General features: G+C 39.0%; 1 protein-coding gene across 1 annotated transcript; it reads right to left on the bottom strand.

Moving 5' to 3' along the window:
* Window positions 1-3,608: 3,608 nt before the first annotated feature.
* On the bottom strand, window positions 3,609-4,454 carry LOC131039510 (uncharacterized). The gene has a single exon (XM_057972290.2). It carries the CDS (start codon window positions 4,452-4,454, stop codon window positions 3,609-3,611), a length of 846 nt encoding a protein of 281 aa, XP_057828273.2.
* Window positions 4,455-26,793: the final 22,339 nt, after the last annotated feature.

Raw genomic sequence — 26,793 nt, 5'->3', positions numbered from 1 at the left:
CACATACTACAAGATATCCCTTTTTCAACTATATTATCCTTGCTTAAAGAGTGTAAAACTCTCTTGCTTGGATCTATGACATTGTTGCATTTTTGGGGTATCTTCTTTTGTGATGAAGGTAGGTATCCTTGTTCTACTTTTCTTATGACATAAACATTACACTTTTTGAGCAATGGGTCATTCTTGGAACCAGAGCACAGACTCTTATTTCAAGATGTCTCCATTTTTCTTTTATGCAAGGTGATTATTCTCCGAACCAGAGCACAGACTCTTAGAGAAAGATGTCATGCTTTTGTACTATACATATATAGGTTGTAGCATACTCAGGCATAGACTCCTATGAGGTGCTTCTAATCTCCCTTACACACACATGCATGAGGTTGAGTGGAACTAGTGGCATAAGGCTAGACTTTCTCACTCTCCTCCCTTACATGGATCACCTAGACAGACTCTAGGGGCTAGTTTTCCATGTCCCTTTTTCCATGGATCACCTAGACAAGATCTAGGGGCGAGAAGTCCATGTTTTCTCTCTCACTATTCTTCTCATGGATCACCAATGTGTGTATTCATGCTTTTTTCCTTTCTTTTCTTCTCTTTGCATTTTGTTTCCATTTACATCCTTCATCTTGTGTTAGAGAACTCTCAAATCCTCACACCCTTTGTTGTGTTGGAATTGAGATTTAGTCCTCTTTCTTACCAAATGATTCTCCATTAATTTTTGATCTCATATCAAATCTTCTTGTGAGCATTTGTCATCAATATTCTTTAACAATTTGAAGTGGTAAACATGATACCCTGTTTCAACTCACTAAAATTAGCAAGCCGAAACAGGGGGGGCATATAGCTACCCTCGAATTTTCATCACCTTCCTTAGTAAGCATTAGGTGATTTTGTGATCTAACGTGTGTTTTGTAGGGTGTGGTTCCTAACTGTGTACTGCAGATACCGCTCGGGGCTTCGTCCGACAACATGAAATATGGTGGATACATTGGTTTGCACCCTTTGCTTCTTTCTCGATGGATCCCTAAAGTGACATCAATTTAGTCTAACTACATGTTATCAAATCCTCCCAAATACGCGTAAAAGGGCAGATGATAAATTCAAATCGAGCTCCTCACACAAATGCATATACTCCCGAGAATAAGGTTAATAAAAACTTGATGTGTTGGTTAGAGGATCCCCCAACACATCAACATCAACTAAAACCTTGCACTGTTTCAAGCATGCTCCAAGTTGTCATTACCTTTACCGATGATACAACGATGAATGGGAATAATGTGAGTCGCCTATTACTTTGAATCCTTCCACGCCCACCACCAAACATATTAAGGTGACACAAGCTTGATGGCATGCCATTGAATGAGTCCTTTACACAAAAGGAAACCTGCCCGTTAAGAGAGTGCTATGTCAAATAAATCGAGAATGCTTACTCAACTTCTTTTTTGGCAAGTAAAAGCATGACTTGCGTAACAGTTAGAGGAAGGGTCAATATACATAATTCATATTAAAAGTCAAAGATATTTACATATGTCAAAGATACATATTAAAAGTTACATAATTCATCTTTTATTTATTAATTGTCACATAGATTTCACATGACAAGATAGAATCACCGTTATTTAATATTATATCTCTCATAGCTCATACGTCATCATACTTCTGTTATATATTTGGGGATGTTTGTACATTTGAAATCATTTCAAATTCAAACTTCCCCTCTTAATGGACTGAGAAAGGAAGGATGATCTTTCTTGAAACCGTTGGGATGGAGTTGAATGGAAGAAGCCTGATTTTGGTTGGGTCAAGGTCAATTTTAAATCTAACATGAATAATATTCATTACAACATGCACTACAATAAAAATATAAGTAAAATTATCTTTAAAATATAAAAATTGATTTTAATTAAATTGTTTTTATAAAATATGTTTTTACATATAATTATCTATATATAAAAATAATCTAAATTTTAAAATTAAAAAAATATACAACATTTGGGAATGTTTGGTTGCAAAGATCTCGGGCGAACGTCGTTCACAAATGTACAACATCAAAGTGTCGTTGTGTCTTCTACAGTAGAGCATGTTTCCACTAATCTGTCTCCACCATCATCATACAATCATGTAGTTAGTTATCCATATGATTGTTGATTACCCATAAATAAATGTTCAGTACTCTAAGCAATAGATCATATAAGGATGCTAGATGATAAGAAAACTTTCATCATCACTATTAATCTCTAAGTATTTCTACCCAGATTCAATACATTGTAGAAAAGACGCATAGAGGAAAATTTCCCTATAGAGAACAAATCACATAAAAGTGAAAGCTTTTGTTCTTACCCCTTGTATTTTCCCTTGGCTCGCACGACATAGTAGCAATTGGAGGAAATGGGTTGGCCCAAAACAGGAATAAAATGCACCTTATCCCAATCTGTATGATTGAGAGGCATTCAGAATAGCAAATCTATTTGAGGTGCCCACAACATTTTTATGGACCTTATGTGAATTTATTCCACTTTGTCAATCACCATTTTTCCTCCCCTGCATTCGAGGGTGCTTCGTGGGTTTTGCAGAAATGAATCTGCTTTTCGCATATACATCTGCTATTTGCATTTTCGCTCCGTTTTTTAATTTAATAATTGCATTTAATTTTTTATGTCAAAGATACATATTAAAAGTTACACACTTCATCTTTTATTTATTAATTGTCACATAGATTTCACATGACAAGATAGAATTGCTGTTTTTTAATATTATATCTCTCATCATCTTATCAAAAAGATAAATTTTGTTTAAGATATAGCATTACTATAACAACTTTTAAATCACTAATACCCATTTAAATCACTAATAAAAATATATGAGAAAGATAAGTTTGACAATCCATCTTCTACTATCTGAAATCCTTTCAAAAGAAACTGATGCTTAAAATGATGTACATTTGCTATTGCATTGCCTTGTATGGAATATAACAAGACTACCAACAAAATTAACTTATTAAGTGGAGCAATATGACTCAAATAAATCTTCTGCACTAATCAAACTCAAGGAGTTACATCTGATAAAGTAAGAATAATGCAATTTCTAACGCTCAACACTAATTTAAAACCACAGTGAATCTATGTGCAATGACTCTGATAACCACCATTGTAATTGCTACGTTAGGACATGGAAAATTATTTGGAATTTAAATCCATTGTGGTGACACTAAATATCTGAATATTTGAAATGAATTGAAGATATATTAGGTATGTGGTAAAGTTCAGTTACAACGTGTTAATTCCTTCTTACTCCTATCCTTGGCTAACATTGCCTCAGATTTAGTACTGATGTGACCTGGCCAAGTTAAAAAATTTGTTCTTGGACAACAACAAAAGGTAGGATCCTACTGGAAATGGATTTATGAGTATAAACAAAGATAATTCAATACCTTCAACAAAAAGCATGGTAGCCATTTTATTAAATCCTGTGTTCTTTCCTTTTAAAAGAGGGACCTCCCAAACATGCCTGTTGTAAGAAAATAATGAAATGACTTAAGTCCCTTGGAGTATAAAAATAATATCACTCTGACAGAATAGAAAAACATAATAGCAATTAAGTTTTGCACCTCATACTTCCCACTTCCCCTGGATTTGGTTCGAATTTCTGAAAGAATAAGTAAGAGCAACGCTCCCGTCCATTCTTTTCAATACATATCTTTCCACTACAACATAACAAGAAAATTTTCTTGCCATCCCATTGCTACTAAAGGATTTCTTCACCCTCACATCTCTTACTCCTTCTAATCCATATCTTTCTTGATCCGCCCTCATTTTGGCAATGATGGGCCAGCTAAGCTTCACACCAACACCCCTTCTTGATTGCTTCCCCACACCTCTAAACAAAACACTCCCATCAGTATCTCTAATCTCCTCAGTTTCCTCTTCTCCAAACAGTAACACTTCTTCAACCATTAAGCTTTTCTCCACATCAACATATTTTTCTGTCACGCCTCCAGTAGAATATATCTCGCCTCCAGTAGAATATATCTCTTCCCAGAACTTTTCTAGATCCATCTTGTAGAAGGGACACTCCATGACCTGAATCTGAGGATCCTTCAATCTGGTACCCAATTCATTGATAAAGATAAAGGGGCAGTACCACTCCCCAACTATAACAACTGGGGGCCTTCTCTGTAACAAAGGGAAATCAAAAGGGGGAAGTTGTGCTCTCAGCTCAGGATTTTCCCCTCCAACATGAGCAAGTCTGCGATGATTACCACACATGTCTTTGGCTACCATAATCCGATGCTTCCTACGCAAGAACAGAGGAGGGAAACCATCAGAAACTATACTCTTTGCTTTAAATCTAGACTTCCTACCGGAGATTATCTTCATATGTTGATATGACTCGGCGGGTTGCAAAGGTCTAGGATGAAAGTCCTTCACAGATCTACAGCAGCAAAAGGTCACCATGTCTTCGTCAGTAGAGCATGTTTCCACTAGTCTTCTTCCACCATCAAATACAATCACGTAGTTAGTTATTCAAATGATTCTTAATTGCCCATAAATACAAATTCAATACTCTAATCAACAGATAATGCAACTATATTGTTTATGCCATATTTTTTAATATCATTTCTAATTTATAAGCATTGTTAGGTACCCAGAAAGGAAAAAATCCTCAGAAGAGTGAAATCTTTTATTTTTACCCCTTGTGTTTGCCCTCAGCTCGCACGACATAGTAGCAATTGGAGGAGATGGGTTGGCCCAAAACAGGAATAAAATACACGCTATAAGATTCTGTTGGAGAATTTTTCCTCTTACGTTTAGTGTTCTGGATTGTTAAGCATTTGTCTTGGGGAAATGGCAATTTTCGCAGGTAAGCTTTGCGGAACCCCCAACAGTTGGAGCCATTCATATCATGCTCATCTTCCTCGAGTAAGAGATATGCAGAGTAAGGATCCATAGGCAATGAGAATAAAAGTGGGCACTGTTGCTGAGGATTGCCATTTCTTACAGCTGCATAGGCCTTCCTGTAGGCCGCCATAGATACTGTGGAATACATGATTGATCAGATAACAAATATGACTGTGGGAATGTCTGGGTCTAGTTTCGAATTTATATGGTAAAAGGTCGTTGGAAGTTTACTCAGTCAATTCGTAGTTTGCATGTATTCTTTAAGAACAAAGAGCATGAAACGCATATCCCTTGTTCTGTTGTCTATATTCTTTTAGAAAAATAATTTGTTGCATAGAGACTCCAGAATTCCAAATGCTAGTTGCCATGCCCGAATTCCAACTGCTAGTTGCCTTGTGCAAATTCCAAAAACGTCTAGTCACAATTACATTAAAATAAAAATTACAAAGACTATGAGCACTCTATCCCATCTCAATTCATAATACAATATAGATAGCACTCATTCAAGATGATGACATTATGAGTTGTAAAATTTTAGGTGGCCGGCAGCGTCTGGATTTACATTTCAACACCGAAACTTCAAAGCGCTCTCATCTAGAATTAGATCTGATTTTGTTTTATTTTGGACCCTGTAGAAGTATATTCTTTTTTCTAAGTCTTCTTTTTAACTAAATTTCATATTGTCGACTCTTGTTCATTTCTATTCTAACTCAGTTATATGGATTCAATTCTTGGTCATATTCCCGTATCATAAATAATTTCAATAATTTCTATTGTAAAAGATGCAAAATGGTATTGAACAAAATTATGTATGGATGAATTAATATAAAGTTGCATGTTTGGTGGATTTCCATTATGTTTTGTAACTGTAACTTCAAAACTTGTGTTGTCACTTTAAATCATATGAACATAGATATTTGTTGGTGAGAATAGATTAAGAATCACTACACTATTGCCCTATCTTGTTGGACTCGTTTCTAAACCAAATGGCTCTCTATAAAGGTTGCATGGTGATGGGCCTGCTTAATTGTCTCTTTTATTAGTCCGTTAATCCCCTATTTCCTCTAGATTGTAGAACTTTTAGATACAAACTTTAATACTTTCCTATGTTTAAGACTATTTGATAAGCACTATATATATTTACCCATGGGATGTTAGATATAATACATGTTCATGATTATTAGTGAAAATGCGATAAAATGATGTGATTACCATCATGAGAAGTGTGTTTCTAGAGACTAACATGTTGCATCAAAAAGTGGTCAAAGACATCATGTTGAGTTTTGGTAGCCAAATAACTACAAAAGTAGCAGGTGTTCCTATTGCTGACTAGCAACAGTTGCAGCCATAGGTATTGCAAATGCTGAGGCGTCCACCAAAGAAACAACATGCAACTCCTGCTCCCTCGACAACTTTGCAAACTTATGGCTCTTCTTCCTACTCCTACAACAACTCTTTGTGAACTCTCACTTGAGATATTTTCAAACCCTGCCAATATTGTGTGCCAATAGAGCTTTGGCTAGTAGGTTCCTCCACTTGGCTCTCATCATACCACACCTTGGGGGGATAACTTTGTGACTTCTGCAAGTCCTTCTATGCTATTGGGCATCGATTTTTCTCTCACCCCCAGGTCTTTGAGAATGGGTTGTGTGTTGGTCCTATTATTACAGTCATTAGTGGTGGTGCCCCCTTATGAAACTTGTTCTTGTTGCAGTGGATGGTCCTCCCATTTTTTATTTTGTTGGGGTAGGTGTTGTAGGTGTTGCCCCCCCTTCCAATGCCTTTGACTACTATTGGTGGGGAGATATTTTCTCATGTTGTTAGATCTATTGTTGCTCACCCTCTTGGGGGAAATCTCATCCTCTTCCTTGTGCAAAGTTCTTCGATGTTGTGGTTTGTGGCCAAGATGTGGTGGAAAATGTGGATTTCTACCAATGTAGCAAGTTGGTGTGTAGATTTGCTAGTCTTTAGCCTTCTCTCTTAGATCTTTATCATTGGATGATGGATTTCTTGAAGCCCTAAGTTTTTGGTAACATTGAGCTCTTCCTTTGTGCTAAGGGTTTTTTCATTGCTTCTCTTGCTTCTTCTGATGACCATGACTTCATTGTAAGCAAGATGTGGGCTTGCGGAGTAAACTCCCTCTTTGTCAATCCTTTTACATCTTCCTTTAACCCTCTTACTAAACCACTCAATGTGTGTTCGATGTGTGTTTGTTTTCCCAATCTTCCCCTCCATTTTTGGGAGAATTCATGCTATGAGGCCATTGGAAACTTTATAAATTGCTTCTTGAAGGTTCATGATACCACTTCCTTCATAGGTCATTCTACATTTGCACACATTTTAATCGATAGTGACATCTCCACACCTCTTCCTAGGGATGTGGTTCTCATGGTTGGGGATAGGCCATGAACTGAAGCACTAAATTATGCGGACCTCCCCTTTCGATGTCATCGTTGCTTCTCAACTGGTCACTTGGCCACATATTGTTCTCTCATGTGTCTTAAAGGTGTTGCTACTTGGTTGAAAGATTCTAATGGTGACCACTTGACTATCTAGTCTTTCTAATCTTCTTCTAATGACTCTTTCTAGGATGATGATGACTCCTCCTAGTATATTGGTGAGCCTTTTGCTAGTAGTGTGACCTCTTTGTGCTCTTTGATCCCTATCGGCGAACCTCTTTCTTGGTCTGGGCTTCCTACTCTGCATGTTGCCCCTATTCAACCTCAACCATTGGTGGAGGATGCTCCTCTTCCACCTTCTACTTAGTGACAGGCTACCTATGGGGGTTTCCCCTCATGCTTCCCCTTGTATTGGTGTTTCAGATGATAGTATTGCTTGGATTGTTGTTAGTCAATAGAAGAAAGATCCTTCTTCCTCCTCTTCCCAGACTCTTCCTTGAGTTTCGGGCTTGAGTCCTACCCACTTTTGATTTGGGTAGTTTGTAGCCTATAAGTGGTTTGTTCATGGTCTAGGTAGTGCTGTAAATGATTTGTTTATGGTCTATGTATGCTGCAAATTTCTATTTTTTTGTATTTGATTGCAAATTACATGTGAGATTAATGATGAAGTTTTTAGGGTAGCATAGAGCATAAATGGATTTACAATGAACTTGGGGAATGGGCACTAAAGAAATTGTCAAATAGAGTGTGTAATTGTTAGGGTAAATAATTTTTAACAATATATCAATATGCAATAAATCTCAACTTACATGAAAAGTCTAATCATTTAGTATCGTTTTCATTATTACATCAATGTGGTAACTTAGAATGTGTTTCCTTCAATTATTTCATATATAGCAAAAAAATATACATTGTTATTGCAAGGCTAGATGCAATCACATCATTCTGTACCCAATTGGCCATCCACAATTTATCACCAAACGCCAAAATGATGACTCTGCTAAGCATATTATACCATAACTATTGACCATGGCATATACATTTGTTCCATTACATTAATCTTAAAAAAAAGGAACCCACTTAGATGCCTGACCATCCAACTTTTCTTCTAAATCTTTACACTAAACTTCATGAGGCACTCTATGCTACAGTCTGCATGCACTACCCATTCTGCTTCCTTCAACAATTCCAAACCCTCTCCATCAACTTGGATGCACTGTTCCTTGATGAATGGACCTAATTCAACCCCCTCCTTGTCATGTCTCACAAATCCTTTAGACCACATGTATCTCTGCATCCACCCTTCACCCTTGTTGAGCGCCATACCTATTAACTTTTTCAGGAACAAGGTGTTGTAATATATCACATCCTTGCTACCCGCAAATAGAGACGACTCCATAGATAAAATTAAAGATAGATTCTTCACTCTTTTCCTCATCACTTAACCAGATAATAATCTTTCGTCAGTGGGATGCGCATATCAGCCCCAACATTCTCTAATACATCCTCCATTTCCTCAAGAAAGGGTTTTTTTAATCAACGTTTGGCACATTAATTAGCCACATCATTTGGCTCCTCCATTTGCAGGAGAGTTGCCAGAAATATGGTGGATACATTGGTTTGCACCCTATGCCTATGGCAAACCTGTAGGAACGCCTAGCATAAAATGACCTGCACAACATGAATTACCAAGACATGACCAAACATGAATATTTTCCTAAGGTGTTTCTTAGTCACTTCCCCTAAAACGATATTTGCCTCTTCTTGGACACCATATGGATAGGAGTGTCCATACTCACCACCAGACAATTAACACTCACACCGTTAGAAAGATGAATCACCATCAACTTCCAAGGGCGATAAATAAGCACATCCAACTTGTTGTCATCTTGTGTCATGCTTCTTTCTCAATGGATCCCTAAAGTGACATCAATTTAGTCTAACTACATGTTATCAAATCCTCCCAAATATGCTTAAAAGGGTAGGTGATAAATTCAAATCGAGCTCCTCACACAAATACATATACTCCTGAGAATAAGGTTAATAAAAACTTGATGTGTTGGTCAGAGGATCGACCAACACATCAACATCAAGTAAAATGTTGCGTTGTTTCAAGCGTCCTCCAAGTTGTCATTACCTTTACCAATGATACAATGATGAATGAGAATAATGTGAGTCACCTATCACTTTGAATCCTTCCACGCCCACCAGGAAACATATTAAGGTGACTCAAGCTTGATGGCATGCCATTGAATGAGTCCTTTAGACAAAAGGACACCTGCCCGTTAAGAGAGTGCTATGTCAAGTTAATCGAGAATGCTTACTCAACTTCTTTTTTGGCAAGTTCATCAACAATAGTGTTGCTTCGACAAAAAATGTGTGTTATTATTATGAAATCAACAAATTTGTTAATGAGATCCCTTATTGGCTTTAATCATCTCCTTAGCTTCCAATTAGGAGTCGAGTTATGGCGGATGACACTGACCATTATTAAGGAATCACATTCTAGATGCAACTGTTATGCTTTCAGTTCCAATCCACATTTTAGGCCTAATAGAGCAAGTCAAAAGTTTGCAATGTTGTTCGTCATTTCTTCAAGATATTTCGACCTCTCTCTGAAGACTTTGCTTGTATGATTCTACACTACACAACCAACCCCGCTCGGACCAGGATTGCCCCTGGATTCCTTGTCAAAATTGACCTTGACCCAACCAAAATCAGGCTTCTTCGATTCAACTCCATCCCAACAGTTTTGAGAAAGATCATCCTTCCTTTCTTAGTCCATTAAGAGGGGAAGTTTGAATATGAAAAGTTTTTGAAATGTACAAACATCCCCAAATATATAACAAAATTATGATGAAGTATGAGCTAACAAGCCTTTACAATCAATTTATTGAATCTAGGTAGAAATACTTAGATATTAACAGTGATGATGAAAGTTTTCTTATCATCTAGCATCCTTATATAATGTATTGCTTAGAGTACTGAACCTTTATTAATGGGTAATCAACAATCATATGGATAACTAACTATATGATTGTATGATGATGGTGGAGATGGATTAGTGGAAACATGCTCTATTGAAGAAGACACGACGACACTTTGTTGTTGTACATTTGTGAACGACGTTCGTCCCAGATCTTTGCAACCAACTAATTCATATCAGCATATGCAGATAATCCCAATAAAGCTTGGATTCACATCAAAATCCATAGCTTCTGATGGTTTCCCTCCTCAATTCCTTCGTAGGAACACTTGGACTGTGGTAGCCGATGACCTGTGTGGTAATCATGGCAGACTTGCTTATGTTGGATGGGAAAATGTTGAGCTTAGGGCACAACTTCCCCCCTTTGATTTCTCTTTGTTACAGAGAAGGCCCCCTTGTTGTTATTGTTGGGGAATGGTATTGCCCATTTATCTTTATCAATGAATTGGGTACCAAATTGGAGGATCCTAAGCTCATGGAGTGTCCCTTCTACAAGATGGATCTAGAAAATTTCTGGGAAGAAATATATTCTACTCGAGGTATGACAGGAAAAGATATTGATGTGGATAAAATCTTAAAGGTAGAAGAAGCACTATTATTTGGAGAAGACGTACCCGAGGAAATCAGATATAATGATGGAAGTGTTTTGTTCAGAGGTGCGGGAAAGCAATCGAGAGAGGCCAGTGGTATGAAGCTTAGCTGGCCATTCCCCAACGATAACAACAGGGGGCCTTCTCTGTAACAAAGAGAAATCAAAGGGGGGAAGTTGTGCCCTAAGCTCAGTATTTTCCCCTCCAACATGAGAAAGTTGTTAGAAGGTAAATTAATTGTTGCTGATCAAGTATCGACACAGACCAAGAGAAGCTTCTAGACATCCATGCCTTTCACGTCCAGTTGTTCCAGACTTCCTTCACTTGCCCACCATTAATGCTGCAGGTAAGTGCACCAAGATGGTGAATAGAAAAGTGGCCACATGCCAAAAAATAAAAAAATAAAAATTCATAACCCGTACGGGTTCTAAAATTTCAAAAATGTTCTAGGCTTGGTAACACCAAGCCTAGAGAAAAAATAATTAAAAAAAACAAAAGTTCCTCAAAACCCGTACGGGTTTTGAGGAACATTTTTTTAAAATAAAAAAATTTAAAGTTTCTCAAAACCCATACGGGTTTTGAGAAACATATTTCTTTCATTTAGGCCACGGGTTTTGGCCATTTTGAATGCCAAAACCCATGGAACAACAACAAGGAGAAGCCAAAAAAAGCATCGAACCCACACAAGTTTGCAACAATTTTTTTATTTTCCCATCATCAAAAGAAATATTCAACAATGGCACCCCGTCGAACAGCTAAGATTTGATTTGTTTGATTATTTTTCTTTGCATTTTAATTAAATTAGGGTTTTTTAATTGATTTAAGTTTTGTTTTTATTAATTTGATGTCAAATTCTTCAAGCAATCCCCAAAAATGAAATAGACAACAAAGACCTCCTCCTGCACAAGCAACACAAGAAAACCCTGTTAACATTGCACAAGAGCAACAAGAAAACCCTCAAAATCCTAAAAATGTTGCTCCTCAACAACCACCAGCACCCCGAAACCCTTCACGTCCTCCATTAGATCATTTAGATGCCACACAAGAGGATCTCATCAATTGCCTTACACAAAATAGTGCCGAAATTTCTATATTGGTGAATAGGTTGAGGACCTCTAAGCTTGAGCACCACTCAACCCTTGCCAGAACACAAGAAACAATGCCTAATAGTGCAAATGAGGTATCTAGGGAAGTTACGAAATGGGGTTCATGGAGGGATAGATGTCGAACATTTTATGTGGATGGGTTGTCATATGATCAAGTGTAGAAAAAGGACATAGTTAAAGCTGACATATGTGCTCTTTTTGCCAATCCTGTTACCAGTAACAACCTAGAACTAAATACGACTTGGTTTCCTATACATTGTTGTGTTCATGCTAGGTTGAAAGATGCTTTTTGGGATAGGTGGTATATGGTCTTTGACCAACCACCTTGTAATAATTGGGAGGTGCCTCTATATTTTTTGAGAAAGTTGTATTGTGAGTTTATCCTCGGCGAGAAACCGGATTACTTTGACATCCGACAATTTCAGGGTAGAGGGAGAGGCTCTGCGCAGGATAGACCCGGGGCCCATAGGGTGGTAGATCCACAACATAGGAGGCGTACAACTCCTAAACCCATGGTTCATGTCACTGTCCCTATATCCTTGAAGGAGTCTATGGAATTACAGACTCTTCAGGCAGCTGCATCATTGACTGATGTCATTGTTTAGCATGGGACATAGCTAGTCGGAGCAGAGGATGTACCAGCACCTGCAGCACCTCCTTCATTAGCGACACCTCCTTCATCAGCAGCACCTCCTTCCTCAGTGACACCTCCTTCATCAACAACACCTCATGCATCATTTGGCACAAGCCAGCCCATTCAGCATATGTGCCCCACTTGCCAGGGTGTATGTTCTGGTGTAGACATTGATGCAGATGAGGATGGTGGGACATCTCATTCGTGTACATGTTGCGGGAGTAGATGCCATGCTTCCACTACAGAGGATGTGGCCCTCACCGACGAATTGCTCAATATGTTGTACCCTCTCTATCAGACACAGGTGCGTTTAATTCTGTTTATGACATGTTATCAATTAAGTGACTATATCTTATAAAAAGAAATGAATTTTTATTTTTAGAACAATTTAAAGTGACATATAAATAAAATGCATTGCAGGGTGCAACAGGTGGTGGGAGTACACCACATACTATTCAGTCGACTCCACGGTCATGAGTAGCTTCACCACCAGAGGTAAAGATTTGTAAATTTGTTAAAAATATAATAATACATTGGATTCAAAATATATTTTGTTAATTATATGTATCATTACTTGATATTTTGTAGGGCTTATTAGTGGCTGAGATGTCCCAACTTGATGATATCATGCTTTCAGCCATTGACTTTGGCCAAGATAGCTATGCGGTACCATTTAGATTTATATATTTTTTACTTAAGTGATATATTAAATACATGCTCTTTTCCCTTATGTTAACTTTTTTCCATTAGTTTACCCCACCTGCCTCGAGGACATCTCGTGCGAGAAATCCATCCTCTAGCACTCCGAGGAAAAAAAAGATATCCTCTCAGACACCCAAACGACAGAAGGTAATTCACTACAATTTAAATTCAATTGTTGAAATGTATTATGATTAAACATGTATATGTAGATATTGATAAATGCACTTAATTTATTTGTTCTATATACAAAAACATATGGGGTTTATGGAATTAATGAATGCACCTGATGTCGATGAGGTTTAGCAGAGGGAAGAGGTGATATCTTCATATTCACTTTGGATTGCATTCTTGCTTGTTCAAAATAACTAAATCCTTTTATGTCTATATCAAATGTTATCATTTTTCATACAGGAAATGGTAATAGCTGCATCAGATTCGACAAGGCCTCCTAAGGTTACAGGAGAACTATATGAGGCTTCGGTGTGCATTTTTTCTACATATGTTAAAAATATTTGTTTTATCTAGTTTGTCAACAACTTTGGGTTATTAACTTGTATGATTGTCTTTAAACTATTACAGGCCCCTTGCAAACTTCCTACTGTTATTCTACCATTCCATTTCAATAGAAGTCCTACACGTATATTATGGGATCCAACATGACCAAGGGAAAAGGTATGTCTGTCTTAGATCAACTCCTTTTCACTAAGTGCACAATGGAGTTGAAACTGTCTAGTTAACTCCTTTTGGATCACTTGCCATGGATATATGAAATGGTCGTAACTGATTCATTTGTGACTTTGCCTTCTATGACCACAACACATCCATCTGAGGCTCCGGTATGCTTTAGTTTTTTAGTCTATTCATTTTTAGTTATTATGTGTTATTTGACATATATGTCATTAACATGTATTAATGTTGTTTTACTAGTTACAGCCTCCTGCAGGACATCCCACGGATCCTCAGCCTCATGGAATTGCAGAAGACAAAGATGAGGTAATCAACATTTCAACTTCAAACAATTTAGAGTTCAGTATTTAGTTATTTTGATGTTATATTGAGAAAATATATTTGATTAGACATTTGAATTGTCCTTGTGCAGCCACGTACTGCTTTGAAGAGGCTCGATTTTGATGATCCGCCACAGTCATAGATATAGATAGAGACATATAGTTATAGTTGTGGTCATTGAAGGGGCAATTTTTTATATATTTGACATTTGTATATGTATATATCGACTTTGACAGACATGGCACATGCCACATTTTTGTAACTATTATTGATTTGGCATCTATGCCATTTTTTGATAAATGTACATGATTATTGTTCATTTTGATATATATGAAACTTGATATTCGATCCAATTTGTTCATTGATATATATGAAACATGATATTCCTGAAACTTAGTTATTTGCTATTGAAATGTGATCAAATTTGTTAGTTGTGTATATGTCTTTAAATGTGATCCAATTTGTTTATTACTTGTAACTCATATGGCGTATACTTTTAAACTCTCTATTGCTCATATTGTGTATACCCAAGTACTGATACGGGTAATGTTGATATTTTGTATTTTGATTGAGTGAATTTGCTTTGAGTCCTTCATGCATGAAGAGATTGGAGTGAAGTTATTATTTCATAAACTCGTGCTTATGGAGTGAAGTTCATCATTTCAAGAACCAATTAAGGCATTTCATGCTTATGGAGTGAAGTTCATCATTTCATCACCTATAAAAGAAGAGTTGAAGCACTTATGGACAATCTGTTTGAACCTATGGGGTCGTGTTGTTGGTGCCTAAAAAATCCTATCTCAGTTTCGGGCAACTCGATTCCGTTTTCTTGTGGTGAGATTTTTTCTGTCGCATAAAAAACCGTCAAAAGCTATCAGTGAGAGGTGGCAAAATAGTGCATCTTTCATTCTGCTTGTTGTGGGAGTGAACCATCAACATGAGCGCATCCAGATGGCCAGTTTTACGCTAGGTGTGCCCTTGTCTTGCTCCCCAAGGCGTCTGATCGTTATGAGCCACCTCGTAGCAACGTTTTCCCTTGAGCGGTCAAAGCGAAAAAAATGGTCAAACTTTGACATAGCGTAACTCGAAGACCGTGGCACTTATGGATGATCTATTTAAACCTAAAATCCTATCTCAGATTCGGGCAACTCGATTCCATTTTCTTATGGTGAGATTTTTTCTGTTGCATCAAAAACCGTCAAAAACTGTTAGTGAGAGGTGGCAAAATAGTGCATCTTTCGTTCTTCTTGTCGTGGGAATGAACCGTCAGCGTGAATGTGTTCAGGTGGCCGAGTTTACGCTAGGTGTGCCCTTGTCTCACTCCCCAAGGCGTCTGATTGTTACGAGCCACCTCGTGGCGACGTTTTCCCTTGAGCGCTCAAAGCGAAAAAAAGGGTCAAACTTTGACGTAGCGTAACTCAGAGACCATGGCACTTATGGCTGATTTGTTTGAACCTATGGGGTCATGTTATCACTACCTGCAAAATCCTATCTCAGATTTAGGCAACTCGATTCCGTTTTCTTATGGTGAGATTTTTTCTGTTGCATCAAAAACTGTCAAAAACTGTTAGTGAGAGGTGGCAAAATAGTGCATCTTTTGTTCTGCTTGTTGTGGGAACAAACCGTCAGCGCGAGCACATCTAAGTGGCTGGGTTTACTCTAGGTGTGTCCTTGTCTCACTCCCCAAGGCGTCGATCATTACGAGCCACCTCGTAGCGACGTTTTCCCTTGAGCGCTCAAAGCGAAAAAACCGGTCAAACTTTGACATAGCATAACTCGGAGACTGTGGCACTTATGGACAATCTGTTTGAACCTATGGGGTCGTGTTATCGCTGCCTACAAAATCCTATCTTGGATTCGAGCAACTCGATTCCATTTTTTTTGTTGCATCAAAAACCATCAAAAACTATCAGTGAGAGGTGGCAAAATAGTGCATCTTTTGTTTTGCTTGTTGTGGGAACGGATCGTCAGTGTGAGCACGTCTGGATGGCCAGGTTTACACTGGGTGTGCCCTTGTCTCTCTCTCCAAGGCTTTCGATCGTTACGAGCCACCTTGTAGCGATGTTTTCCCTTGAGCGCTCAAAGCGGAAAAAATGATCAAACTTTGACGTAGCGTAACTCAAAGACCGTGGCACTTATGGATGATCCGTTTGAACCTATGGGGTCATCTTATCACTTCCTACAACATCCTATCTCAGATTTGGGCAACTCGATTCCATTTTCTTATGGTGAGATTTTTTCTGTTGCATAAAAAACTATCAAAAACTGTCAGTGAGAGGTGGCAAAATAGTGCATCTTTCGTTCTGCTTGTCGTGGGAACGAACTGTCAGCGTGAGCACGTCCAGGTGGATGGGTTTACTCTAGGTGTACCATTGTCTCTCTCCCCAAGGTGTCTGATCATTGCAAGCCACCTTGTAGCGATGTTTTCCCTTGAGCATTCAAAGCGAAAAAAAGGTCAAAATTTGACGTAGCGTAACTCAGAGACCGTGGTACTTATCGATGATCCATTTGAACCTATGGGGTCACTTATCGATGATCCGTTTGAACCTATGGGGTCATGTTATTTCTGCCTACAAAATCCTATCTCAGATTCGGGCAACTCGATTCCATTTTCTTATGGTGAGATTTTTTTTGTTGTATCAAAAACCGTCAAAAACTATCAGTGAGAGGTGGCAAAATAGTGCATCTTTCGTTCTGCTTGTCATGGGAATGAACCGTCAGTGCAAGCACATCCGGGTGGATGGATTTATGCTGTGTTCCCTTGTCTCACTCCCCAAGGCATCTGATCGTTACGAGCCACCTCGTAGCGACGTTTTCCCTTGAGCGCTCAAAGTGGAAAAATGGTCAAACTTTGACGTAGCGTAACTCAGAGACCGTGACACTTATGGATGATCTGTTTGAACCTATGGGGTCATGTTATCATTGCCTACAAAATCCTATCTCGGATTCAGGCAACTTGATTTTGTTTTCTTATGGTGAGATTTTTTCTGTTGCATAAAAAACTGTCAAAAACTGTTAGTGAGAGGTGGCAAAATAGTGCATCTTTCATTTTGCTTGTCGTGGGAACAAACCATCAGTGCGAGTGCATCCGGGTGGCAGGGTTTACGCTAGGTGTACCCTTCTCTCGCTTCCCAAGGTGTCGATCGTTACGAGCCACCTCGTAGTGACGTTTTCCCTTGAGCGTTCAAAGTGAAAAAACCAGTCAAACTTTAACATAGCGTAACTTGGAGACTGTGACACTTATGGACGATCCGTTTGAACCTATGGGGTCATGTTATCACTACCTACAAAATCCTATCTCGGATTCAGACAAATCAATTCCATTTTCTTATGGTGAGATTTTTTTGTTGCATCAAAAACCGTCAAAAACTATCAGTGAGAGGTGGCAAAATAGTGCATCTTTCGATCTACTTGTCGTGGGAATGGACCGTCAGCACAAGCGCATCTGGGTGGCTAGGTTTACGCTAGGTGTGTCCTTGTCTCACTCCCCAAGGCGTTTGATCGTTACGAGCCACCTCGTAGCGACGTTTTCCCTTGAGTGCTCAAAGCGGAAAAAATGATCAAAATTTGACGTAGCGTAACTCGAAGACCGTGGCACTTATGGATGATCCGTTTGAACCTATGGGGTCTTCTTATCGCTTCCTACAAAATCCTATCTCGGGTTTGGGCAACTCGATTCCGTTTTCTTATGGTGAGATTTTTTCTGTTGCATCAAAAACCATAAAAAACTGTCAGTGAGAGGTAGCAAAATAGTGCATCTTTCGTTCTTCTTGTCATGGGAATGAACCATCAGTGCGAGCACATCTAGGTGGCTGGGTTTACTCTAGGTGTGCCCTTGTCTCTCTCCCCAAGGTGTCTGATCATTACGAGCCACCTCGTAGCGATGTTTTCCCTTGAGCATTCAAAGCAAAAAAAAAGGTCAAAATTTGACGTAGCGTAACTCAGAGACTGTGGCAGTTATGGACGATCCATTTGAACCTATGAGGTCATGTTAAGGCTGCCTACAAAATCCTATCTCGGATTTGGGCAACTCGATTTCGTTTTCTTATGGTGAGATTTTTTCTGTTGCATAAAAAATCGTCAAAAACTGTTAGTGAGAGGTGGCAAAATAGTGCATCTTTTGTTCTGCTTGTTGTGGGAACGAACCGTCAGCGCGAGCGAGTCTGGGTGGCTGGGTTCACACTAGGTGTGACCTTGTCTTGCTCCCCAAGGCGTCTGATTGTTACGAACCACCTCGTGGTGACGTTTTCCCTTGAGCGCTCAAAGCGGAAAAAATGGTCAAACTTTGACGTAGCGTAACTCAGAGACCGTGGCACTTATGGACGATCCATTTGAACCTATGGGGTCACGTTATCATTGTCTAAAAATCCTATCTTGGATTTGGGCAACTTGATTCCATTTTCTTATGGTGAGATTTTTTCTGTTGCATCAAAAACCGTCAAATACTGTCAGTGAGAGGTGGCAAAATAGTGCATCTTTCGTTCTGCTTGTCGTGGGAATGATCCGTCAGTGCGAGTGCCTCTGGGTGGTTGGGTTTATGCTAGGTGTGCCCTTTTCTCACTCCCCAAGGTGTCTGATCGTTACAAGCCACCTTGTAGCAACGTTTTTCCTTGTGCGCTCAAAGCGAAAAAAATGGTCAAACTTTGACATAGTGTAACTCAGAGACCGTGACACTTATGGACGATCCGTTTGAACCTATGGGGTCATGTTATCACTGCCTACAAAATCCTATCTTGGATTCGGGCAACTCGATTCCGTTTTCTTATGGTGAGATTTTTTCTATTGCATCAAAAACTGTCAGTCAGAGATGGCAAAATAGTGCATCTTTCGTTCTGCTTGTCGTGGAAACGAACAGTCAGCGTGAGTGCGTCTGGGTGGCTGGCTTTATGCTAGGTGTACTCTTGTCTCTCTCTCCAAGGCATCCGATCGTTACAAGCCACCTCATAGCGACGTTTTCCCTTGAGCGCTCAAAGCGGAAAAAACAGTCAAACTTTGACGTAGCGTAACTCGGAGACCATGGCACTTATCGATGATCCATTTGAACCTATGGGGTTGTGTTATCACTGCCTACAAAATCCTATGTCAAATTCGGGCAACTCGATTCTGTTTTCTTATGGTGAAATTTTTTCTGTTGCATCAAAAACCGTCAAAAACTGTCAGTGAGAGGTGGCAAAATAGTGCATCTTTTGTTCTGCTTGTCGTGGGAACGAACCGTCAGCGCGAGTCCGTCTGGGTGGCTGGGTTTACACTAGGTGTGCCCTTGTCTCTCTCCCCAAGGCATTTGATTGTTATGAGCCACCTCGTAGCGACGTTTTCCCTTGAGCGCTCAAAGCGAAAAAAATGGTTAAACTTTGATGTAGCATAACTCGGAGACCGTGGCACTTATAAATGATCTATTTGAACCTATGGGGTCATGTTATTTCTGCCTACAAAATCCTATCTTAGATTTGGGCAACTCGATTCCATTTTCTTATGGTGAGATTTTTTTTGTTGCATCAAAAACCGTCAAAAACTGTTAGTGAGAGGTGGCAAAATAGTGCATCCTTTGTTCTGCTTGTCATGGGATTGAACCGTCAGTGCAAGCGAGTCCGGGTGGCTGGATTTACGCTAGGTGTGCTCTTGTCTTTCTCCCCAGGGTGTCCGATTGTTACGAGCCACCTCGTAGCGACGTTTTCGAAAAAAATGGTCAAACTTTGATGTAGCGTTACTCAAAGACTGTGGCACTTATGGATGATCCATTTGAACCGATGGGGTTGTGTTGTCACTGCCTACCAAAATCCTATCTCAGATTCAGACTATTCCTAATAGCCCTTCAAATCAGGTAATTTAATAATAACTCAAAATTTTCCCAAAACACTTGGAAAAAAAAATTGCATATTCATATTAAAAATTTGCAAATCAGCCCCATGGACACTTTCATATATAAAATTTGGCATCTTATATAAACTATCAAGCTCATTACTATTTATATTTACAAAATTTTGCATCTAAATATGCAAATTACAACTCGTTGTTATTTTTTTATACAAAACTTAGCATCTAGATATGCACATTACAACTCATTGTTGTTTTTTTATACAAAATTTAGCATTTAGATATGCATATTACAACTCATTGATGTTTTTATATACAAAATTTGGCATCTACATATGCACATTATAGCTCATATGCATATTACAACTCATATGCATGTAGAGCACATCGAAGAAAGCAAAGTTACAACGTTTCACAAAAGATATATACAAAATTGTCAAAATTATTCTACCATATTGTAGAATTATTCTTCAAGATGGCCCAAAATCAATCAAGTGAACCTTCTGGATCAACTCTAACCCTTAATGTCTCAAGTATTGCCTCGTGGTCTGATTCACGAACTTTCCACAAATCCTTGTTAAGAGGTCTACCACGATATTTAATCAAATGAATATTTGTTGCAACAAGAAGGTTTGAGTAATGAAGAATATGTCTATGTGTCTCCAAGTCCTCAAACAACTAGGCATTAGAATTTTTGATAGGGTACCTACATTTTATAGAAGAATAATGCCAAAATCAATACAATGACTGCTAAATAAATGAGTTTAAGAGGTCTCAATACAACTCGACACAACAACGTGGTACCTTCTAAGCCATGTCCCTGTCACAACAACAGATCCTATTGGGTACTCAATACCCTCTCCATCAACCACTGTAGAAGTCAATTTATTTTTGGCCTCAATACAACGACACAAAAAGTAATTTGTTCCTTCTTTGTTGTTCTCATCTGCAATAACTGCATATACATGACCTGCATTTAATAGAAGGATATAAGTTAATACCAAAATCAACATAAGTTAATACTAATAAATTAAGCTTAAAATTATAGCACATTGCAACCCTTTACCTGGTTCAACTATGTCTGATACATGGTCAAAATCCATTGATGCTTCAATCCGGTTCATTTGTAGTGCTCTAGGAAGTTGATATGTATCTAGGGTTTGCAAAGGTCTACAAGACCATTGGTCAACCCACTCTTTTGATTCACATTCATCCCACAAAAAATGCTTACACGAAGAGCAAAAGCATCAATATGTCTAATATAAATAACTAGTGATGTTGCATTTGAACTTCTAAATGAATGCATGTCACTTGATCCAGTAAGTGTACAACAATCTAGATAGTTTTCAATGTTAGATTCACTTATTAACCAAAAATATCTAGAAACCATATACTTATCTGCATTACCTGGCCCCATCGTAGAGCTACACCATTGCACAATTATTTTTGCATCTATTAACATTGCACCACCTTCGTACTTCAATTCCTCTCTGGTAAGAGCTCTTTTCACACATGCTCCCACACCATCATGCTCTCCCTTTCCATGCCCTGCTTCAATGAAATTCCAAAAATGTTGCATGCCACTTGTCACATGCATCCTAGTCAACCAGTTTAACATCCTTGCATTCTTGAATTGTGCGGTGCAATTGTCCGACCATATTAAGTGTTGGTTGTATCTTATATCTCTTTCCCTTAAACTATCATAGAAGACTGTAAAGCATCCTTGCACAAACTCTGAGGAATGTGTATGATCATCGCTGATATAGAAGTGACATTCTCTTATAACCTTTTTGTCCTCCTCGGTGCTATCATGTGCATGCATGAATGCTATGTGTGCAAAAATTGTAACTTGTGTAGAGTGGTAATACATAGATTGTACTTCATTTTGCGGCTTTAGTGTATAATTCTTAGTAAAATCAACGACAGAGACAATAGTGCCGAGGGGGAAAGTGTCCTTACACAACTTGAATTGCTCATCTAACCATCTAGCTCTATGTGTGTGACCTATGTACTCATATACTAGTTTCTCTTGAAACATCTTCATAAAATCAGCTACACATATATCCCTTTTCACTAACTCACACCTCTTTAATTCTTTTCCATCTTTAACACCATATGTTACTGACTTATATTTTCCAATAGAAACTAGTTCCTTACCAATTTCATGTGTGCTATCCAAATGTAGGCATCTATGCAACTGTTGCAAACCACCACATGTAGGACAAAAACCTCTCAAACACATCATCTTATAATAAATGCACCTATCATCTTGTCTACATAGTACACTTGAAATAAATTCTCTTGGTGACTTAGGAGGTGCTTGTAGACCACATTCCTGCAAAACATCGTTAGTGTGCAAAGTACAACAGATATAGAGATAAATATCATAATGCATGGAAAATTCAACATGGACCCTACAACAACATGTAGTACATGCATGATTAATCTTAACATAAAATGGTTTTGTCATCTCAAAAAATCTTTGACTAATTTTAATCTGAGGAAAGCTTTGAAGAAACCTTTCATAAAATTGTGTTTGAGTTGTATCTAAATAGTGTTTTGGATGTGGCTCACAATTACTAATTCCAATTCGCCTTCTAACAACATCTCTTTGGTTGGGTGAAACCCTTGTGTTGTCATGCCAAAATATCTCAATTAACGTTCTTAGTGCATCAACAACAACCTTGTCCTTGCGTGGGAGTCTACCGGAGAACGCTGAAAGAGAATTATTGTTAGGATCCTCAATTTTCTCTCGCCTCTCTAAGGCATAGTGTAATGTGGTTCTACTTATCCTTAATGACTTGCTTGTTTTGCTTATTAAACAAGATTTTTTCATTTCCTTTCCCATTATGGTTGATGTGAGGACATGATGAGTAACATTAGCATCTTTAGTGCATGATTTTGAACTAATGGCTTGGTATGCATCAAAAAGATTTCTCACAATGGTTCTTTCACTATTATTTTCAAATGTTCTTAACCCCAAAATTTTCATTGTCTCTCTAAATTTCATATTTTTAATCATTTCAACAACCAATTGGCATCTTCCACTTTGATTTAAGTTTTCAAAATAGTTATTCCAAATTCTTCTAACCGTTCTTCTACAAGTTCTTTCAGAAATTTTATCATGCATTGGCTTCACAATATTTTCATCAATATCTATTAGGAACTTTGGTTTTCTATGAATTATTCTAAGAGGTGTTAAGATTGGTGCATGCTCTTTGTTTTCATTAGGTGCATTATGTGCATTGATCACATCAAATTCAAATGTTAAATCTTCTTCAATTTCATTAACATGTGCATTCACCGAATCATTTTCAAATGGTCTATGTTCATTTCATTCATTAGGTGCATTCATCATATGTATTTGAATTGGTGTATGTTGATCATTTTGATTTGGTGCATTAATCATATCAATTTCAATTGTTGAATGTTCATCACTTTCATTAGGTGCATTAGATGACGTACCTTCACGTAATCTCTTCATACACTCCCTTTGTCTTTCCTTTGCTACCTCTCTTTGTTCATTTGTTCCTCTCTTATTCTTTCCCATTGTCCTACACATAACATCATGATGACAATCCACAATCAAATAGAAAAAAAACAACAAATGATCATCATTTTGTTATAATCTAAAGTAACAATAATAAAATAACTTTAAAAAAAAAAAAAATACAAGACAAATAAATCATAATCAAAGAAAAAAACAACAAATGATCATGATTTTGTTATTATCTAAAGTAAAAATTATAAAATAACTTAAAAATCAATCATTCCAAAGCAAAAGTGACAAAAGAATATGAAAACCTAACTGTTACTATCCTAGAAAATCATGTGCAAAAGCAGTGGGGCTTTCAAACAACTTGCAATGCTATTTTTTAGGCCGTTGGGACTAAAATATATAAAGATTTTCCCATAACCCGTATGGGTTATGGAAACCTTATATGTCAACGTTCACAATTTCTCATAACCCATATGGGTTATGGAAACCTTATATGTCAACATTCACAATTTCTCATAACCCGTACGGGTTATGTAGAACTAGAAGTTTTGGCCTTAGTTCTACCCGTACGGGCTATGTAGAACTAGGAAAAGGAGAGGGGGAGAGGGAGAGAGGGAGGGAGATAGGGAGATAGGGAGAGGGAGAGAGAGGGAGAGAGAGGGAGAGAGGGAGAGAAGGAGAGGGGGAGGGAGAGAGGGAGATTGGGGAAAGGAGAGGGGGAGAGCGAGATTGGGAAAAAGAGAGGGGGAGGGAGAGAGGGAGAGGGGGAGGGAGAGAGGGAGAGAGGGAGAGGGAGAGAGGGAGAGAAGGAGAGGGGGAGGGAGAGAGGGAGATTGGGGAAAGGAGAGGGGGAGAGGGAGAGAAAGCGAGATTGGGAAAAGGAGAGGGGGAGATGAAGAGAGGGAGGGAGAGGGAGGGAAAAGGAGAGGGGGATAGGGAGATTGGGGAAAGGAGAGGGGAAGAGGGAGAGAGGGGGAGGGGGAGAGGGAGAGAGAGAGAGGGAGATTGGGAAAAGGAGAGGGGGAGAGAGAGAGAGGGAGAGAAGGAGAGGGGGAGGGAGAGAAGGAGAGAGAGAGAGAGATTGGGAAAAGGAGAGGGGGAGGGAGAGAGAGGGAGAGGGAGATTTGGAAAATGAGAGATTCGGGAAAGGAGAGGGGGAGAGGGGGAGAAGGAGAGGGGGAGGGAGATTGGGGAAAGAAGAGGGAGAGAGGGAGAGAGGGAGAGGGAGAGAGAGAGATTGGGAAAAGGAGAGGGGAAGAGGGAGAGGGAGAGAGAGGGAGATTGGGGAAAGGAGAGGGGGAGAGGGAGAGAAAGCGAGATTGGGAAAAGGAGAGGAGGAGATGAAGAGAGGGACGGAGAGGGATGGAGAGAAGGAGAGGGGGAGGGAGAGAGGAAGGGAGAGGGAGAGAGAGGGGGAGAGAGGGAGAGGGAGATAGGGAGAGGGAGAGAGAGGGAGCGAGAGGGAGAGAGAGGGAGGGAGAGGGAGGGAAAAGGAGAGGGGGAGAGGGAGAGAGGGAGAGAAGGAGAGGGGGAGGGAGAGAGGGAGATTGGGGAAAGGAGAGGGGGAGAGGGAGAGAGGGAGAGAAGGAGAGGGGGAGGGAGAGAGGGGGATTGGGGAAAGGAGAGGGGGACAGAGAGATTGGGAAAAGGAGAGGGGGAGGGAGAGAGGGAGAGGGGGAGAGAGGGAGAGGGAGAGAGGGAGAGGGAGAGAAGGAGAGAAGGAGCAGGGGGAGGGAGAGAGGAAGGGATGTTTCTCAAAACTGTTGCGATGGAGTTGAATCGAAGAAGCCTGATTTTGGTTGGGTCAAGGTCAATTTTGACAAGGAATCCAGGGGCAATCCTGGTCCGAGCGGGGTTGGTTGTGTAGTGTAGAATCATACAAGCAAAGTCTTCAGAGAGAGGTCGGAATATCTTGAAGAAATGATGAACAACATTGCAAACTTTTGACTTGCTCTATTAGGCCTAAAATGTGGATTGGAACTAAAAGCAGAACAGTTGCATCTGGAATGTGATTCCTTAATAATGGTCAGTGTCATTCGCCATAACTCGACTCCTAATTAGCAGCTAAGGAGATGATTAAAGCCAATAAGGGATCTCATTAACAAATTTGTTGATTTCATAATAATAACCCACATTTTTTGTCGAAGCAACACTATTGTTGATGAACTTGCCAAAAAAGAAGTTGAGTAAGCATTCTCGATTAACTTGACATAGCACTCTCTTAATGGGCAGGTGTCCTTTTGTCTAAAGGACTCATTCAATGGCATGCCATCAAGCTTGCGTCACCTTAATATGTTTCGTGGTGGGCGTGGAAGGATTCAAAGTGATAGGTGACTCACATTATTCCCATTCATCATTGTATCATTGGTAAAGGTAATGACAACTTGGAGGATGCTTGAAACAATGCAACATTTTACTTGATGTTGATGTGTTGGTTGATCCTCTGACCAACACATCAAGTTTTTATTAACCTTATTCTCAGGAGTATATGTATTTGTGTGAGGAGCTCGATTTGAATTTATCACCTACCCTTTTAAGCATATTTGGGAGGATTTGATAACATGTAGTTAGACTAAATTGATGTCACTTTAGGGATCCATTGAGAAAGAAGCATGACACAGGATGACAACAAGTTGGATGTGCTTATTTATCGCCCTTGGAAGTTGATGGTGATTCATCTTTCTGGCAGTGTGAGTGTTAATTATCTGGTGGTGAGTATGGACACTCCTATCCATATGGTGTCCAAGAAGAGGCAAATATCATTTTAGGGGAAGTGACTAAGAAACACCTTAGGAAAATATTCATGTTTGGTCATGTCTTGGTAATTCATGTTGTGCAGGTCATTTTAGGCTAGGCATTCCTATAGGTTTGCCATAGGCATAGGGTGCAAACCAATGTATCCACCATATTTCTGGCAACTCTCCTGCAAATGGAGGAGCCAAATGATGTGGCTAATTAATGTGCCAAACGTTGATTAAAAAAACCCTTTCTTGAGGAAATGGAGGATGTATTAGAGAATGTTGGGGCCGATATGCGCATCCCACTGACGAAAGATTATTATCTGGTTAAGCGATGAGGAAAAGAGTGAAGAAGCTATCTTTAATTTTATCTATGGAGTCATCTCTATTTGCGGGTAGCAAGGATGTGATATATTACA

This window comes from Cryptomeria japonica, chromosome 5, assembly GCF_030272615.1.
Source record: "Cryptomeria japonica chromosome 5, Sugi_1.0, whole genome shotgun sequence".
In the NCBI taxonomy this organism is placed as follows: Eukaryota; Viridiplantae; Streptophyta; class Pinopsida; order Cupressales; family Cupressaceae; genus Cryptomeria; species Cryptomeria japonica.
Note: the sequence above shows the minus strand (reverse complement) of the source record. Positions and strands in the feature narration are given on the sequence as shown.